Source organism: Mustela lutreola, chromosome 11, assembly GCF_030435805.1.
Source record: "Mustela lutreola isolate mMusLut2 chromosome 11, mMusLut2.pri, whole genome shotgun sequence".
Classification (NCBI taxonomy): domain Eukaryota; kingdom Metazoa; phylum Chordata; class Mammalia; order Carnivora; family Mustelidae; genus Mustela; species Mustela lutreola.
The window spans coordinates 69,167,713-69,184,981 of record NC_081300.1 but is presented as its reverse complement, the minus strand read 5'-3'; the positions used below and the strand labels follow the sequence as shown (position 1 = coordinate 69,184,981).

The window sequence follows — 17,269 nt, the reverse complement described above, 5'->3', positions numbered from 1 at the left end:
CTGGTTCTAGTGGCCTGGTCCCCTTTGGGACCTGCTGTGAGCTGCCTACAGAGCCAAGCCTCTTGGCCTCTGCATCTGGAACAGGGAGGTAACATTCCTGCCTTTCCCACCACATCTCAAGTGGCTCATCCATGTGGGACACTCCTAAGGCAGCCCTCAGCCAAATGAATCAGCTGAACTTTGTTACTTAGACCTGGAAGGGTCCTAACTGCATCCCTGTGGCCTGAGAGGTAGAAGATCCGAAATGTACTGTTTCTCCTGCCTGTGTCTCTTGTACGACCTTCTTCACTGTCCTGTCTGCCCTCTGACGTCCCTTCTGTGGCCGCCATCCACCTGTGCTAACAGGTTCTTAGTCAAGAACAACAGAACCCCAGCTCTGCATATCTTAAGCAAAAAAAAGAGGTAGTTTTAATGAAGTTTGATACACACAGACAAGTGGCAACTAAGTGTAAGCTCAGAGAATGTTCCCCAAATGAACACAGTGACAAGCCGTTGCTCCTGCTAAAGAAATAAAATAGGACCAGTGCCCCACCTCCCCCTCCAGAAGCCTCCCCCCTGTGTCTCCTCCAGTCTTCGCTCCGCAAGTGGAGCTGCTGCCTTGACTCCTTGCCCCAGCGCTTAGTTTTGCCTGTTACTGTACTTTGTCTAAGTAGACTCACACAATATGTTTTCTTTGTGTCCAGCTTCTTCTGCTCAGTATTGTATGTGAGAGGTGTTTCCAGGCTGTTTGTGTAGTTGTCACGCATTTATTCTCAGGGCTGTGTAATACTCCACCGTTTGGATGAGCCACCGCACAGATAAACCAAATCACCATTGTTTATCCATTTTGGCATGGATGGACACGCCTGGTGGTGCATTTTGGGGGGCTTTTAGGAAGAGTACTGCAGACATTCCAGTACGTGTCTTTTGATAAACCTCACATATACATACATCCCTAACAGGGAAGCCTAGAGGAGTGGAAGGGCGGGATCGTATGTTTACTGATCACTGGTTTACTACTGAATCACATGTATGCTTCCTGACGACCTCAGTGAGGTTGAGCACGTTTTCATACGTTCTTTAACTATTTGGAGACCCTCTTTTTTTGAAGTATCTGCTCACATCTTTTGCCTACTTCTAACTGGATTGTTGGCTATACATTTTGCATCTCTAGATCCAGATTTTAAAAACTTTGCAAAACAAAACAGAACAAAACCAAAAAAGAGCCCTCTGCAAGCGCATGGGATTGGCCTGTGCACACCTCGGTAGCCACAGATCCCAAAGAGCACACGTCAAAGCTTGTTTTGCAGTCACGGGTATTCATTCTGAGATGATGTAGGCTCTGGGAAGGTGCCTTGGCCAGGACTCAGCTGCGCATACCAGAAACGCCCCTGGCTAGGGTTAGCTGAAAGGCTGTGCTGTCCGGGGTTAGGTAGCTTCCTAGTCCCTGGGAGGGCTAGCAGAACAGCTGTGAGCTGAAGGTCATGAGCATCGCGGGTCCCAGACTCTCACTAGCTCACCTGGGAGGCGGCTGATGCTGCTGTAGGGAGCCACGGAATCAGGAAGCTGATGGCGATGAAAACCCGCTCCTTCTGTCACAGCTCCTGCCACGTCAGGGGATCACTTTTCTTCTGCTCATTTCCCTCCTAACCTGCTTCCACATTTAAGTCTTGTGTTAATGCATGTCCTTGGTGGAACCTGAATCCTGGAATCTTTGCTGAAGACCATGCTGGGTGCTCCAGCTCCAGTGGAATAGGACAAAGAGAGAGCTCTGAGCTGTGATGGGTAGTTCTGGGGCAGGGCTGCTCTAGAAACAAGAGGAGCCATATGGGCTCCTGCATGTTCTAGGTGGAGCCTATATGGAAGGCTGAAATCCAGCCCCAAGGTTGATGCATAGAAAGAAACCAGCTGAGCTGCATGGAAACTTCTAAAAGGCCATTCCTGCGCTCATCTATTCAAACATCATGTTAGTGTCCTAGGAATTCTGTAAGAAAACCCCACCAGCTGGGTGGCATCAAACAGTAGAAATTAATATTCTCACAGTTCTGGAGGCTGGAAGTCCAAAAAGAAGGGCTTAACAGGGCCATGCTCTCTCTGAATCTTCTAGGGGAGGTGTGGTTCCAGGCTTGGCTCACTTCTGATGTTTGCCAGGGACCCTTGGTGTTCCTTGATTTGTAGATGCATCACGTCCCTCCCTACTGCCCTGTGTCCCTGTGTCTTTCTTCCTCCCCTTAGAAGGACACCAGTCCAGTACTGGATTAGGGCCCGCCCTAAGGACCTCATCTTAACTTGATTATATCTTTAAAGACCATATTTCCAAATAAGGTCACATTTGCTGGTAATGGGGATAAGGACTTCAGCATATCTTTCTGGGGGACACAGTTTAACTTTTAACACCCATCATCAAGCCAGGCCATGTATGGACCTTCTCCTCTGGGCTTTTCCAGAGCCACACCCTCCCACACCACTGCTCTGGGTTGGTTTAGTTCTCCTTCTATCCTTTGTCTGGGCAGAGTCCCCTCACTGTTTGAAATTCTGCTCCAGTGTACCTCCTTGATCCCTCTAGGACAGAGAGGGTCATTCTGTCTCCTGAGCTCCCACCACTGGCAACCTATTCTTCCATTTCGAGGTTTTTTTTTTTTTTTTTTAAGATTTTATTTATTTATTCGACAGAGACACAGGGAGAGAAGGAACACAAGCAGGGGGAGTGGGAGAAGGAGAAGCAGGCTTCCTGATGAACAGGGAGGCCGATGTGGGGCTCGATCCCAGGACTCTGGAATCATGACCTGAGCTGAAAGTAGACCCTTAACGACTGAGCCACCAGGCACCCCTTGAGTTGTTTTTAAAGCAGACTTTTTATTGACAATATACACACAATATACTGCATGTGTGTAACATATATGCAGAAAAGTAGGTAAATTATAAGGCTGCAACTCAATGAATTTTCATAAAGTGAATACTCCATTTTGAATTTATTTTCCTCTGCCTATTAAGTAGTAGCTTGCCATTTACAGGCCTTTCTCACAAGACAGAATGTTCTTTGAGGCCAGAAAATGTGTTTTATTTATCTTTATATTTACCCCCTCTCCAGTTTGTAGCACAATTCCTATATATAGTGACCGATAGGAAGTACTTGCTGAATTTGGATTTGGAAGATTGGAGCGGAATTTGCCAGTGAATCAGATTCAGCTTGAGCTAGCATTGAATGAAAGTCACACACAAGGCTAAGTGCTTTGCTCCAGATCAGTATCTTTTGTCTTTCAATGGGTTTGCATTCAAATATGTGGCTTGTCAATTTTTTTTTGCCTGTGGACTTTTTTTCTTCTTTATGAAGGTCCTCTAGAAAACATAGCCCAAGGCAAGGATTAAAAAGCTGACACTTGGTGCGCCTGGGTGGCTCAGTGGGTTAAGCCTCTGCCTTCGGCTCAGGTCATGATCTCAGGGTCCTGGGATGGAGCCCTGCATCAGGCTCTCTGCTCAGTGGGGAGCCTGCTCCCCCCACTCTCTGCCTGCCTCTCTGTGTACTTGTGATCTCTCTCTTTCTGCCAAATGAATAAATAAAATCTTAAAAAAAAAAAAAAGCTGACACTTAAAAAAAAAAAGGTTGATTTTTTACCTTAGAGAGAGAGAGAAGGGGGAGAACACACCTGAGCCTGCACATGAGTGGGGGAAGGGGCAGAGGGAGAAGCAGGATCCCAGCAGGGAACCAGCCCTATGCAGGGCTCAATCCCAGGACCCCAGGATCACTATTAAAGCTGAAGATGCTTAACCAACTGAGCCACCCAAGAGCCCTAAGAGAGGGCTCTTTGTGTGCAAGATGCAATCCCAGGGCAGAGAGACAGAACCAGGAAGTGGGAGGATGGATGTCACACCATAGTGAGCTGCAGGGAGACACAGCAGGTCTGGCACATGGGCTTCTCCGGAAGATAGGTAAGGAGAAAACATAGCCCTGCGAAGTCTGCAGAAGGAAGAGTGGAGGGGGACTTTATCTGCCCCCTCTGTTTTCACCTCTCATTTCCCACTGTGGCATTTCACGAAAGACCAGAAGTGAAGGGACAATTGGGCAAAGATGAGGTACCGACTGAGAGAGAGACAGAGAAGGAGGTGGTCGAGGGAATCTGAGAAGGTGCACAAGGTTTGTGTCCAATATGCTCCACACCTTGCGCTACTCAGGTCCACTCGTGCCCTCCCATGGTGTCAGCTCTCCTCCTACGATGTGGGGACCTCCATTCTCCTGAGAGAACGAAGACATCCTTACCCCTTCCATGGGAGGGGAGGTGCAAGTCCAGGCAGTGACAGCGTCCCCTTCCGGGTGGCCAGCTGGGATTCCCTGGAAGAAAGAAGCAAGAAGGCTGCGAGACAAGCCCATTTACTGCTGCTGAGTCTGTCCTGACACTATAACTAATATTCGTGATCTTTCTCCTCCACCACCTGTTCTAGAAACTCTTCACTCTCTGCTAGCACTTTGGCTGGTCTGTGACGTTTGTCCTGAGGGCTCTGAGTTCCTTGTTGCTTTGCCTGTTCATAACCATTAGCAGACATGGAAATACTGAGAGAGTCTCCAGGGAATCCTCCCAACTTGATTCCAGACATTCCCCTCCCATCCCCATATGTGCCACTAACCTCACTCTCCACGGCAATTAGCATCAGTAACCCCAGCAGTACTGTCACTCCCTTTTTGGTCTGTTGGTCACTGCCCCGAGGAGCAGAAAGTGGCCAGGGACTAGTGTCAGCTTCCAGTTGAATAGAAACCTTATTGTGTTGTGTTTTCCCTTTCCCTGGAAGGAGAACCTCTGACCCAGCTGAGCCCAGCTGATGGGGAGCACAAACTCTGCCAGAGGTCATCGTGTGCAATGGTGAGCAAGGCCTCTCCCGGACCCACCTTCTGTAATCATACAGGATATGGCCCCAGATATCAGTCGTCAGTTCAAGACATACACTTCATCCTGGAGGATAGATACTCAAACACACAATACATCTCCTCAGTAGATGCCCCAGCTGAGCCTTCAACAAGCCATTCCATTCTTCTGTCAGGCTAGTGGCTTGTGAGGAACAACATTTCAACCAAGGCAGTGAACTCCAGTCAGTAGTCATTGGTTCACTGCCTTGGTTGAAATGGGTGACTCGGCCTGAGGTTGTGTCATATGAGAATCCAGGCCAGCACGTGAGGATTCGATAACTGTGGACTGTAGTGCTGCCAAAGGCAACCCTATTACTAGAAAACATGTTGATTCCACTAAGGAAAAATATCTTAACCCCCTGCACCCCCTCCAAGGTGAAAGTGGTCTAATCTGATTGGTGGCTTCTTATGGTTCCCAAAGAGTGGGTCATGCCATGGAGGTTTAGTGTCAGTCCCTCCTACTGGTAGGTTGAACACTCAGCAAGATGAGCCTTGGTGATGTGGAGGCAAAAAGGTGAAGAAAGACCAGGGGAAGATGTAATGTGATGTGAGACTTTAATGGTATGGCCCCTACTTCATAGCAAACTGTAGTCACAGAGACTACTCATGTTCTCTGGGCTCATCAACTTCTCCAGAAGGTTTGCAAGGATAAAATATACTTTGGAAAGGTCCCCTGAGGGGCAAAAATCAGGAAACTTTACCTTCCCATCTATTTCCCACTTGCCACTGGTCATTGTTCAGCCTGTGGGATGCTAACATCTTCTCATTAGTGGGTTGCAAAAATCCAGTCTCTTGATGGCCAGTCAGGAAGCCAGATCCCATACTCTGACACTCAGCATCCCTTCCAAGCCCAGAAATGGAGTGGTGACTCAAGCCAAATGAAGTACCAAGAGCAATAAGAGAAGTAGTTTAGGACTCTGAGTTGGTACATAAGGTTTGTACTCAATATAGGTGGGTTGGGTTAGCCACAAGCCAAAGTGCTAACATTAACTATTAGAGACTTCCAAGTTCTGATAGCTGCTGTCATACTCTCATCTCTGCTGAGGATATTGGCCATAAGAACTGGATAAATATTATTTGGTTGAGAGTCAGTGTGACTTACTTAGAATGATGTTAGTTGTAGTTAACCTCTCTTAAGTTTTTATTGCAGGTGTTCCATAGTTTGTCTCTACTTGTTCTAAATGCTTGAAGTGTCCACCAAATGTAAAGTAATGCCACAGAATGAGTTTCTTTTAAAAACTGGCAGAAGATAAATAATCATGTGCTCTGGATATGGGTTCTGACATAAATGGCAGGACCTAGGACATGGCCTAGTTTGTCTTGAGGCACTGAAGATGCCCAGGGCTCGATGACAATAGAGAGTTTGGGGTTTTTGCACACCTTCAAAGATCCCCTCCCAGGGTGGGTAGGACAGGAGTTGCCAGTGTAGCAGGCAAACCCAAGTTGACAGTGTGCCATGAGTGGGGCTTAACTTTTCTACCATCTGGGCTGCTGGGTGGCCCTAGAAGGTCAACTCTCATAGAAGGGATTGCCTCAGCCAGAACTCACAGTGGGAGAAACAAAAACTTTTACAGGCAACATGGGTAGGTGTACTACTCCCAGAAAATAGCATGAATTTTAGGAAATGTCCCTGAATTTTAGACCCTTTTGGACCTACTTTGAAATTGAAATTGAAAATTTCCCCAAGTGAAATTTTAAAAAATGAGTAACAGGACAAAAAGCAGGCTACTGGTGGAGAATGGATTGACCACAAAACATTTAAAGAAAAAAGAACAGAGTTAAATTCCAAGACAAGCAAACGTATTAGACATTGATGGTTTTAATGCGCCTTTAATTCCTAAATTCACATGTGTAGAGACAGTAATGCAGAAAACTAAAACTGAAGAATTAATCTCCTTGTCTTTTAATGAAAATTAACTCTAGTTACAAAGAGTTACAGCTAAATTTTGATGTGGATGCTGGGTGACTGGTGAATTTTATCTGCTATATTTTCATTTGCTGAAATCTCCTGTTACTTTTTCATGTCTACCTGTTGTTTTGTTTTTCCAGTTTTTGTTTCACAAATTATTGCTCTTTATTGATGTTACACATTTATCTTTGAGAATATTAAGCCTATATATATTCATTTAAAAATATCTTTCTGATAGATCCATTTTTGTGTGAAGTGATTTATCTGCTTAGCATTTGACTTTGTTGTTTTCTTTGTTAGCATTGATTTTCTTCATGGGTTTTGAATTTAGATTTTCAGTTTGTCCTGATTGGGAGATTCTCCCTCTTTCCCTGAGACTTACCTACCACTCTCCTCTTCTTTTTCTAGTGATTTTTATTTTATTTTATTTTTTTTATTAACATATAATGTATTATTTGCTTCAGGGGTCCAGTTCTGTGAATCATCAGTCTTACACAATTCATGGCTCTCACCATAGCACATACTCTCCCCATTGTCCATCGCCCAGCCACCCTATCCCTCTCTAGTGATTTTTGGAGGGCCTTCTCCTCACTCTGTGAGGAGCCTAGTCCAGAACCAGACATTATGGGGGTGGTTTAGGGCTTCTGTCCTTCAGTGACCTTGGGAATATCTCCATCTCTGAGACTCAGGGCGAGTGAATTCAAGTTTCAGATACGAGATTTCATATTAGCTATGGTCCTGGGAAGAGTGCTATGGCACCATTAAAAATTTTTATTTTTAATTTTGAAGTCACAGAGTTTCCAGGTTGTCAACATGTGAAGATTTGGGGATGTGATGTGCTCAGAAAACATGGAAACCCCATAGCCTTTCCCCTACCTTATCCTATGTATCTTCCATCTGTCTGTTCCTGAGTTTTGTACTTTTGTAATAAACTGGTGGTCTACTACTAACAAGAGGAAAAAGAAAGGAAAAAAAAACCTAAGTCTTACAGAAGAGTTGCAAGTTCAAAGAGTTCTCATGTACCAGTCACCTAGCTTCCCCTAACATTAACATCTTATCTCAGCAAAGTACAATTGTCAAAAGTGGAAAATTAACATTATATGATACTATCAACTAAACCTCTGACTTTATTCATATTTCACAAGTTTTTCTCTAATGTCTTTTTTGAAAATTTTATAATGCAATCCAGAATCCCACATTGCATTCAGTGATTTTCTATTTCTATGATCACATCTGCCTTTATTAAGATCTGTCCCTTCTTCCCCATTCATCTATCCCTTCAACTATATACTTACCTCAGCATGGACTCAGGGTATTTATTTTGGTCAGTGGGTTGTAATCCAATACAATAGCCACCGGATAACTTCCAGTCCAGCCCCCATACCACACAGTGGCCAGGCTTCCATATCATATCTCACTCCAGGTACTACTTTTCCCCCATTTTCTATAGGAATTTCTGTGACTCTCGACCACACCTGCTTCTTTCTTGATGTGAGGCCCAGGAGGCCCACTGTTTTAGTTTTGAGATAAAAGTCTAAATCCTTAACACAATCTGCAAGGCTTTACATTTGGTCCCTATAAAATTTACCAGCGTCATCTTTTTCTCATTCACTCTGCTGTTCTCAGTGCTCCAGCCACACGGAACTTTTTCTTGTTCTCTGAAAGCTGTAAACTCCACTTGGTCTCATGGTGTTTGCTTCTTCGGTTCCCTCTGTCTGGAATATTCACATCCCTCTCCTTTTTGAGCTGAGCCACAGTGGCATTTTTGGTTAATTACTAGACTGTTTAATACGTGAATAGGTCCTGGGACACCTGGGTGGCTCCGTTGTTAAGCGGATGCCTTTGGCTCAGGTCATGATCCCAGGGTCATGGGATGGAGCCCCACATTGGGCTCCCAGCTCAGAGGGAAGCCTGCTTCTCCCTCTCCCCCTCCCCCTGTTTGTGCCCCTCTCTCACTGTGTCTCTCTCTGTAAAATAAACAAATAAAATCTTAAAAAAAAAATAATACGTGAATAGGTCTAACCTAAAAGTTCTTGAACCCAAAAGGGCAAGCTTCCAATAGGCATGCCCAGTTTTCTAGTTTTGTAAATTAGAAGGGGTCTCCTTCAAGTGGAAGATGTCAGCACCTTTGAGCTGGACCTCTGTGTCCATCTATGTCATCTTCTCTAGGGAATGTAATCAAAGCAGGAAGGAATTATAAAAGGCGACCGCTATTCACATGAAAGCCAAATGTCTTACTGAGTGTCATTTCATTTGACTTTAGAATTGGTAGAAGAGGGGTGCCTCAGTGGGTTAAGCAGCTGACTCTTGATTTTGCTCAGGTCATGATCTCAGAGTTGTGAGATGGAGCCTGGCATCAAGCCCCACGGGCAGCTCCTTTGTTGGGCTCCATGCTCAGCAGGAAGCAGCCTTGAGATTCTCTTCTCCCTCTCCCTCTGCCCCACCTGCAACTCACCTGTGTGCATGCTTTCACTCTCTAAAAATCAGTAAGTAAATCTTTAAGAAAATAGGACTAGTAAAAGAATCAAGAAAGTGACAGTTGAGGAATAGCCAGGGGGAATGAAGGAGCATCAGAGGGCCACAGAATTACCGAATGAGCTCCTGTTGCTGGCAGTGTTACGTGCTGACCGATGGCTCCTCCTTTTCCAACCCTCTCTGTGGAAGGAGATTTGGGACATCGTGAGGGTGCTGAATTTTCTTTGAGTTGTGAAGGGGTGAATTAAGCAGATCCAGTCATGATGGTTGCTCTCCGTTTTCAGACACTGGTCACAGCTGGGAGTGTCCCACACTTTGGTCACCTCAGCTTCCCCTTAATTTGGTACCATTAGCTCCACAATCTTATGACCAAGAAAGGCTCAGTCCCTCACTCAGTCATGAGGTCACACTGCATTAGGCCAGCCATTGCTGTTTCCAGCTCGCTCCTGTTTCCAACTCACTCCTGCTAGGGGGTGCCTCCAAGTTCATTTCCTGAGGTTCCAGGTCCCTAATCTCATTTTCAGTGGCAGAGTGTCCCCTGCTCCAACTCTGTGGTTCTGAGACTACAGGTGGGAGGAGGCTGGAGTGGAGTTAGAGGACTACCCTGCCTCACAGGACACTAGAGGGTCACCCTTCTCCATTTCCCGGTGTCTGCAAGGGCTCAGGTGTCCCCTGCAGTTGGCCCTGATGCAGTCCTTTCCTCTCTCTGCCATCTCCACCCAGCGGAGCCTCTTCCAGTCAGTTCCATCCAGCTCTGACTCCATGGTCTCCCCCAGTGCCAAAGATCTGAGATTCTGAGGATTTGCCCCAAGGCTTTCTTTAGTCTAGAACTATTTAGTTTGGGAGCCTCACTCGATTCCTTCTCTTGCATCCTACAGAAATCAGGGGGAAATGGCCCACACCTGCCGTGGCACCATCAACCTGTCCACCGCGCACTTTGACACGGAGGACTCTTGCGGTATCGTGCTGACCAGTGGGGCAAGGACCTACCACCTCAAGGCCAGCTCGGAGGTGGAGCGGCAGCAGTGGATCACCGCCCTGGAGCTGGCCAAGGCCAAGGCTGTCCGCATGATGAGCAGCCACTCAGGTAGTGAGCACTTGGTGAGCGGGTGTACACGCAGGGCCGTGGGTCTGGAGAGAAGTGGGCATCGAAAGCGTTTGGGGGTGGTGGTAACCAGGAGACCCAGACCAGTCCAGACCAGCCCTGGAAGGCGGAGCTATGCGTTCACCCTTCCCCTTTAGCTCCACGTATTCTCAGCAAGGAGAGGCTCAGGTGGTCAAGGTTGGCTGGCGGTTCTTGGGACAGAAATATTTGTGGTGAGCAGGGCTGTGTGTGTCTTTCTTTGGACAAGTCTGGTTCCTGGACTTCAGCGGACCCTTCAGATGCTGTGGTGTGTGAGAGCCAGAGGCAGAGCAGGGGTGGGAGTGTGGGATCGTGCATCTGGGTCTGGGGCCAGACTTTTCCCCAGGCCTGTTACAGAGATTGAAAAACCGTTTAGCCAGAGCTGCTGCCTGTGCTTGGGTGGAAGGCCGGCTCAGATATCCGGAGCAAGACATCTAAGTGTTTACTTTCATATGGTCACTTTCTTCATATGCAATGTCTTTATATGATTCATAAGTCAACAGTTTCAAAAGTCCATGCAATAAAGCCTGCCCTTGACCTCCCACCCTGTGATCCCCCCTGTGATCCCCCCTGGAGGCAACCAGAGCTACCTTGTGTCTTTTACGTATATATTAAAATTGGTACTTATTTAATTTATTTTTTTAAAGATTTTATTTATTTGAGAGAGAGAGAGAATGAGAGAGAGAGAGCATGAGAGCAGGGAGCCCGATGTGGGACTCGATCCTGGGATCCAGGATCATGAGCTGAGCCGAAGGCAGTCATTTAACCGAGCCACCCAAGTGCCCCCAAATTGGTTCTTATTTTAAACTAAATGCAGTCTTGCACCTTGCTTTCTTTCCATTTAGCAATAGATCTTGGAATTTTTTTCCCCTATCAGCACATAAGAAGCTTCCTCCTTGTTTTTACAATAGTCTAGCCCTTGGTTACACGGATGTATCATAGTTTACTGAATCCAAAGCCTGTTGTTGAACACTTAAGTTGTTTATCTTGTTATGACACACTGTGCTGGAGTGAGTAACCTTGCATTTCCATTTCACATTTGCAGAAGTATAAATGAAGTATCCGTTCCAGGGGGTGGGGTTGCCGGGCCAACACGAGTGTGTCTTTGTAATTCTGAGAGATTGTCAAGCTGCTTTCCATAGGGGTTGTGCTCTCAGATCCCTGCAGCAGGTGCGGGAACTTCTGCTTTCCATAGCCTTGTCCACCGAGAGTGATAGCACATGTTTCAGATGAGTGAAAACTAGGTCTACACACATGATGAGGAGAGATTGGGAAACTGTGATTCTTCTGAAGTTAACACAAAATGGTGCATCTTTCCTTAGATGTGTATGGGCTTCTTTTAGGGAGGCAGGGCTCCAGGTGAGAACGAGTCACAGCCTCTGTTCTATCACACAGGCTGGTTAGGGAGACACTGAGTCGTGGGGAAGGAGCTCTAGCATGAAGCAGGGTGAGAGGGGCTGTGATATCAGTCACCATGCCCCATCCCTAGGCTTGTTGTGGTGGGGTCTCTCCCAGTACTAGCTTCTCAGTGCACATGCAAGGTCATTGAACATAAGTCTGATCTTCTCTTCTGGTCTCACACATTTGGAGCATGGATTCCACCTCCACCCCCCAGGCCCCTGGTGACTATTCCTTGGGCTCAGCATTTGTGTGACTCTGGTGTGTCAACAGTGATGCTGAGCTTGGCAGGGGGTCCCCCGGGTATCACTCCATTTCCCAGTGAAGGAGGATGTGGGGGCCATCTTAGGCAAAGGCTATGCTGAGACCCCAAGTAACACTCATGCTTTCTGTTCAGAAGTCTTTGGAAAGCCACTGTGGTGACTGCTTGTTAACTCAGCTGGGAGTGCTAAAAATTGCTAAGCCTGGACTTCTTCTAGGAGAGGTTGGGACCCCCAGAGGGAGTTACCTCAGGCTCACCTTCCTTCATTTCATACCCCTTGGCATAGTCAGGGATTGGCAACACAGTATTTGTCTTTTGTTCCCCAGGGGTTAGCCTCCCAGCTAAGGACAAAGGACAAATATTCAGGTATAGTTTAAAATAGCACTTGCTATATGTTGATGAGAAATGGTAGGATTCCTCTCCTTTGGGTATTTTGAAACATAAACAAACTAATGTATGTGAAGGAGAAGTCTTTAGGAAGGTACCGTGCTTTTTATAGAAAGGTTGATTATTTCCTAAAAAATAAGTCTTGTGGTAGCATTCTATGCAAGGCAACAGCCTTCTCCCACCATTCTCAGGCTGATGTTGGAGAGTTGTGGTTTGTGACTTTCACATGGAGTCAGTTTCAGGTAATCCTGAAGGAGGGAAGGCAATCTGGTGTGGTTCTCCTTGACTCTGGCTGGTAGTGACCAAGCTAGGTCAAGGGCACTCCAGGTAGATCCCCTGCAGGTCATCCCAGGACCCATCTATTCCTTTTACACAGTGGACCATCTCTCATCTAGCAGGAAGCCTACTTCCTGCCTCTACTTGCTTGAAAACATCTTCTACTCCCTAGCTTTTCTGCCACCACCCCAGTCCAGGCACCATCCCTTCTCATCTGGAGGTCAGCAACAATCTCTTCCTCTCCAAACCAGTTCTCCAAACCACAGGCAGAATGACATATTAAAAAATGGGAATTTAATCATATAACTGCACTGCTTACAACTCTTGGATGCTACAAACGAACTAGACTTAACAGACATGCACAGGACACTCACCCAAAAAAGCAGAAGACATACGTTCTTCTCAAGTGGATGCAAAAAATTCTCCACAATACACTAAATGTCAGGCTACAGAACAAGTCTCAATAGATTTAAGAAGACTGAAATCCTAGAAGTGTCTTTTCAAACTATAGTGAAATGAAGCTAGAGATCAGTTACAGAAGAAACATGAGAAAATTCACAAATATGTAGAAATTAAACAAAACTCTCTTGAACAACCTATGATTCAAAGATGAAATCACAAGAGAAATTAGAAAACACTTAGAGATGAATGAAAATGAAAACACAACATACCAAAATTTAGGGGATACAGCAAAAGCAGTGCTCAGAGGGAAATTTATAGCTATCAAATATACATTTTAGTGTATGTGCTGCCGAAGTGAGCACTCAAGTATACATTTTAAAAAGACAGAAAATCTCAAATCAGTAACCAAACCTTCCATCTTAAGGAACTGGATTAAGAACAAACTAAGCCAAAGCTAGGAGAAGGAAGGAAATAAATATCAGAGTTGAGATAAATGAAATAGAGAATAGAAAAACAATAGAGGGGTGCCTGGGTGGCTCAGTGGGTTAAGCCGCTGCCTTCGGCTCAGGTCATGATCTCAGGGTCCTGGGATCGAGTCCCACATCGGGCTCTCTGCTCAGCAGGGAGCCTGCTTCCTTCTCTCACTCTCTATCTGCCTGCCTCTCTGCCTACTTGTGATCTCTGTCAAATAAATAAAATCTTAAAAAAAAAAACAATAGAGAAAAATCAGTGAAACTGAAAGTTTTTTATTTTTTATTAACATATAATGTATTATTAGCTCCAGGGGTGCAGGTCTGTGAATTGCCAATTTTATACACTTCACAGCACTCACCATAGCACATATGCTCCCCAAAGTCCATAACTCAACCACCCCACCCCCAGCAACCCTCAGTTCGTTTTGTGAGATTAAGAGTCTCTTATGGTGTGTTTCCCTCCTGATCCCATCTTGTTTCATTTCTTCCTTCCCTAACCCCCACAACGCCCACTGTGCCTCACAAATTCCTCATATCAGGGAGATCATATGATAATTATCTTTCTCTGATTGACTTATTTTGCTCAGCATAATACCCTCTAGTTCCATCCATGTTGCTGCAAATGCAAGATTTCATTTCTTTTAATAACTGCATAGTGTTCCATTGTATGTATATACCACATCTTCTTTATCCATTCATCTGTTGATGGACATCTAGGTTCTTTCCATAGTTTGGCTATTGTGGACATTGCTGCTATAAACATTCAGGTGCACATGCCCCTTCAAATCACTGCATTTGTGTCTTTAGGGTAAATACCCAGTAGTGTGATTGCTGGGTCGTAGGGTAGCTCTATTTTCAACTTTTTGAGGAACCTCCATGCTCTTTTCCAGAGTGGCTGCACCAGCTTGCATTCCCACCAACAGTTTAGGAGGGTTCCCCCGAAAGTTGGTTTTTGAAATAATCAGCAAAATTTGCATACCTTTCACTAGACTGATTAGGAATAAAAGAGAAAAAACTCAAATTACTAAAATCAGAAATGAAAATGAGGACATTTTCATTATAAGGACATACTGACCTCACAGAAACAGAAGGATTATAAAATAATTCTATGAGCAATTGTATGCCAACAAATTAGACAAAGTAGACGAAATGGACAAATTCTTAAAAACACACAGGTTACCAAAACTGACTAAAGAAGAAATAGAAAATAGTAAGTAAAGAGATTGAATCAGTCCTCAAAAATTTTCCAACAAAGAAAAGTCCAGGACCAGATGGTTTCACTGGTGAATTCTACTAAACATTTAAAGAAGAATTAATACCAATACTTCTCAAACTTCCAAAAAATGAAGAGGAGGGAAACATTTTCTAACTTACTCTGTGAGCCTGGCCCTATACCAAAGCCAAACAAAGACATCCCAAGAGAAGAAAACTATAAACTATTACCCCTTATGAATAATAGATGTAAAATTCCTCAACACAATATAAGCAAACAAAATCCAACAGCATATCAAAAGGATTATACACCATGACCAAGTGGGATTTATTCCAGGAATGCAAGAGCAGTTCAATGTAAGAAACCAATCAGTACAATACAATACATTGACTGAAGGAAAAAAACCCTCACATGATCATCTCAACTGTTGCAGAAAAAGGATTTGACAAAATCCTTTTATGATAAAAAACATTTTATGATAAAAACATCAGCAAAGTCAGACTAGGAGGTAACTTCCTCAACATGATAAAGGGCATTTATGAAAAACCCACAACTAACATCATATTCAATGGTAAAAAACTGAATGTTTTCCCCTAAGATCAGGAACAAGACAAGGATAACTATTTTCACCATGGCTCTTCTCCATTGTACTGGAAGTTCTAGACAAGAAAAGGAAATAAAAAGGAAAATTGGAAAGGAAGCAGTAAAACTTCCTATTAGCAGATGACACAGTCCTATGTATAGAAAATCCCCAAGAATACACACACACACACACACAAACAACTATTAAAGCTAATACACAAATTCAGCAAAGCTATAGGGCACCAGATCAACAAACTTACAGATCATAAAATACTGAGGAATAAATTTAACCAAAAAGATGAGATGTTCACTGGAAACTAAATTTAAAAAATTGCAGAAGAAATTGAAGAAGACCTAAATAAATGGAATGACGTGTTCATGGATTGGAAGACTTAATATTATTAATATGGCAGTATTGCCCAAAGCAATGTATAGATTCAGTAAAATTCATATCAAAATTCCAATGGCCTTTTTTCTTGGAAGTAGAAAAAACTATCCCAGAGAACCTAAAATAGCCAAAACAGTCTTGAAAAAGAAGACAAAGTTAGAGAACTCTTTCCAATTCAAAACGTACTATAAAGCTACAGCAATCAAAAGGGGCACCTGGGTGGCACAGTCAGTTAAGCATCCAACTCTTGGTTTGGCTCCGGTGTTCATCTCAGCATCACAAGATCTCAGAATTGTGAGATTGAGCCCCACGTCAGGCTCCACACTCAGCACAGAGTCTGCTTGAGTTTCTCTCTCCCTTTCCCTCTGCCTCAGCATGCTCTCTCTCTAAAAAAAAAAAAAAAAAAAAATCTTTAAGGAAAAAACTACAACAGTCAAAACAGTGTGGTACTGACCTAAGGGTAGACTTGAAGATCAATAAAATAAAATTGAGAGTCTAGAAAGATGGGCAATGGATTTTCAACAAGGGTACCAAGGTCATTCAATAGGAAAAATATAGTCTCTTCCACAAATGGTGCTGAGAAGACTGGGTGTCCACAAGTAAAATAATGAAGTTGGACCTCTACCTGACACCATATACAAAAACTTACTCAAATGCATCAAAGAGGGGCACCTGGGTGGCTCAGTGGGTTAAGCCTCTGCCTTTCGCGCAGGTCATGATCCAGGGTCCTGGGATCAAGCCCCGCATCAGGATCTCTGCTCAGCAGAGAGATAAATGAGATAAATGAAATAGAGAATAGAAAAACAAGCGCTCTGCTCTGTTCTCTCTGCTCTCTGCTCAGCAGGGAGCCTGCTTCCTCCCCTCTCTCTGCCTGCCTCTCTGCCTGCTTGTGATCTCTCTGTCAAATAAATAAGACATTTTTTTTAAGTCAAATGCATCGAAGACCTAAATGTAAGAGTTAAAACCATAATGCTCTAAGAAAAAAAAAGTAAAAATTGATGACCTTGAGTTTGGCAATGGCATTTTAGATATGACACCAAAAGCATAAGCAGCCAAAGACAAAAAAATACATGAATTAGACTTTATCAAAATTTTAAACTTTTGCACACCTAAGGACACTTACCAAGAAAGAGATAAGACAATCCACAGAATGGGAGAGAATATTTGCAAGACAAGTTTTAGATGAGTCTAGAATCCAGGAAATAAAGGGATGGAGTACTTGAATAGGTATTTCTTCAAATAAGATATCCGAATGGCTACTAAACATGTGAAAAGATAATCAGCATTGTTAGTCATTAAGAAAATGACAATCAGAACCACAAGACACCACTTCATACCCATTAGGATGGCAACTATCAAAACAAAAATCAAGAAAAGACAACAAAGGAAAGTAAGTGTTGTTAGGGATGTGGAAGATTAGAATCCGCAAGCATTGCCAGTAGGAAGGTAAAATGGTGCAGCTGCTGTGGAAAATGTTTTAGGGCTTTCTAAGTTAAACATAT

The 17,269-nt window shown here is 44.2% G+C and overlaps 1 protein-coding gene across 4 annotated transcripts in view; it reads left to right on the top strand.

Moving 5' to 3' along the window:
* The window catches only part of OSBP2 (oxysterol binding protein 2), a 161,109-nt gene that overhangs the window by 22,616 nt on the left and 121,224 nt on the right, over positions 1–17,269 (top strand). For all 4 annotated transcript variants that reach the window (XM_059140106.1, XM_059140105.1, XM_059140107.1 and 1 more), the window contains exon 2: positions 10,142–10,350. In XM_059140106.1, coding sequence (XP_058996089.1) covers positions 10,142–10,350 — 209 coding nt within the window. The remainder of the gene's footprint in view (positions 1–10,141; positions 10,351–17,269) is intronic.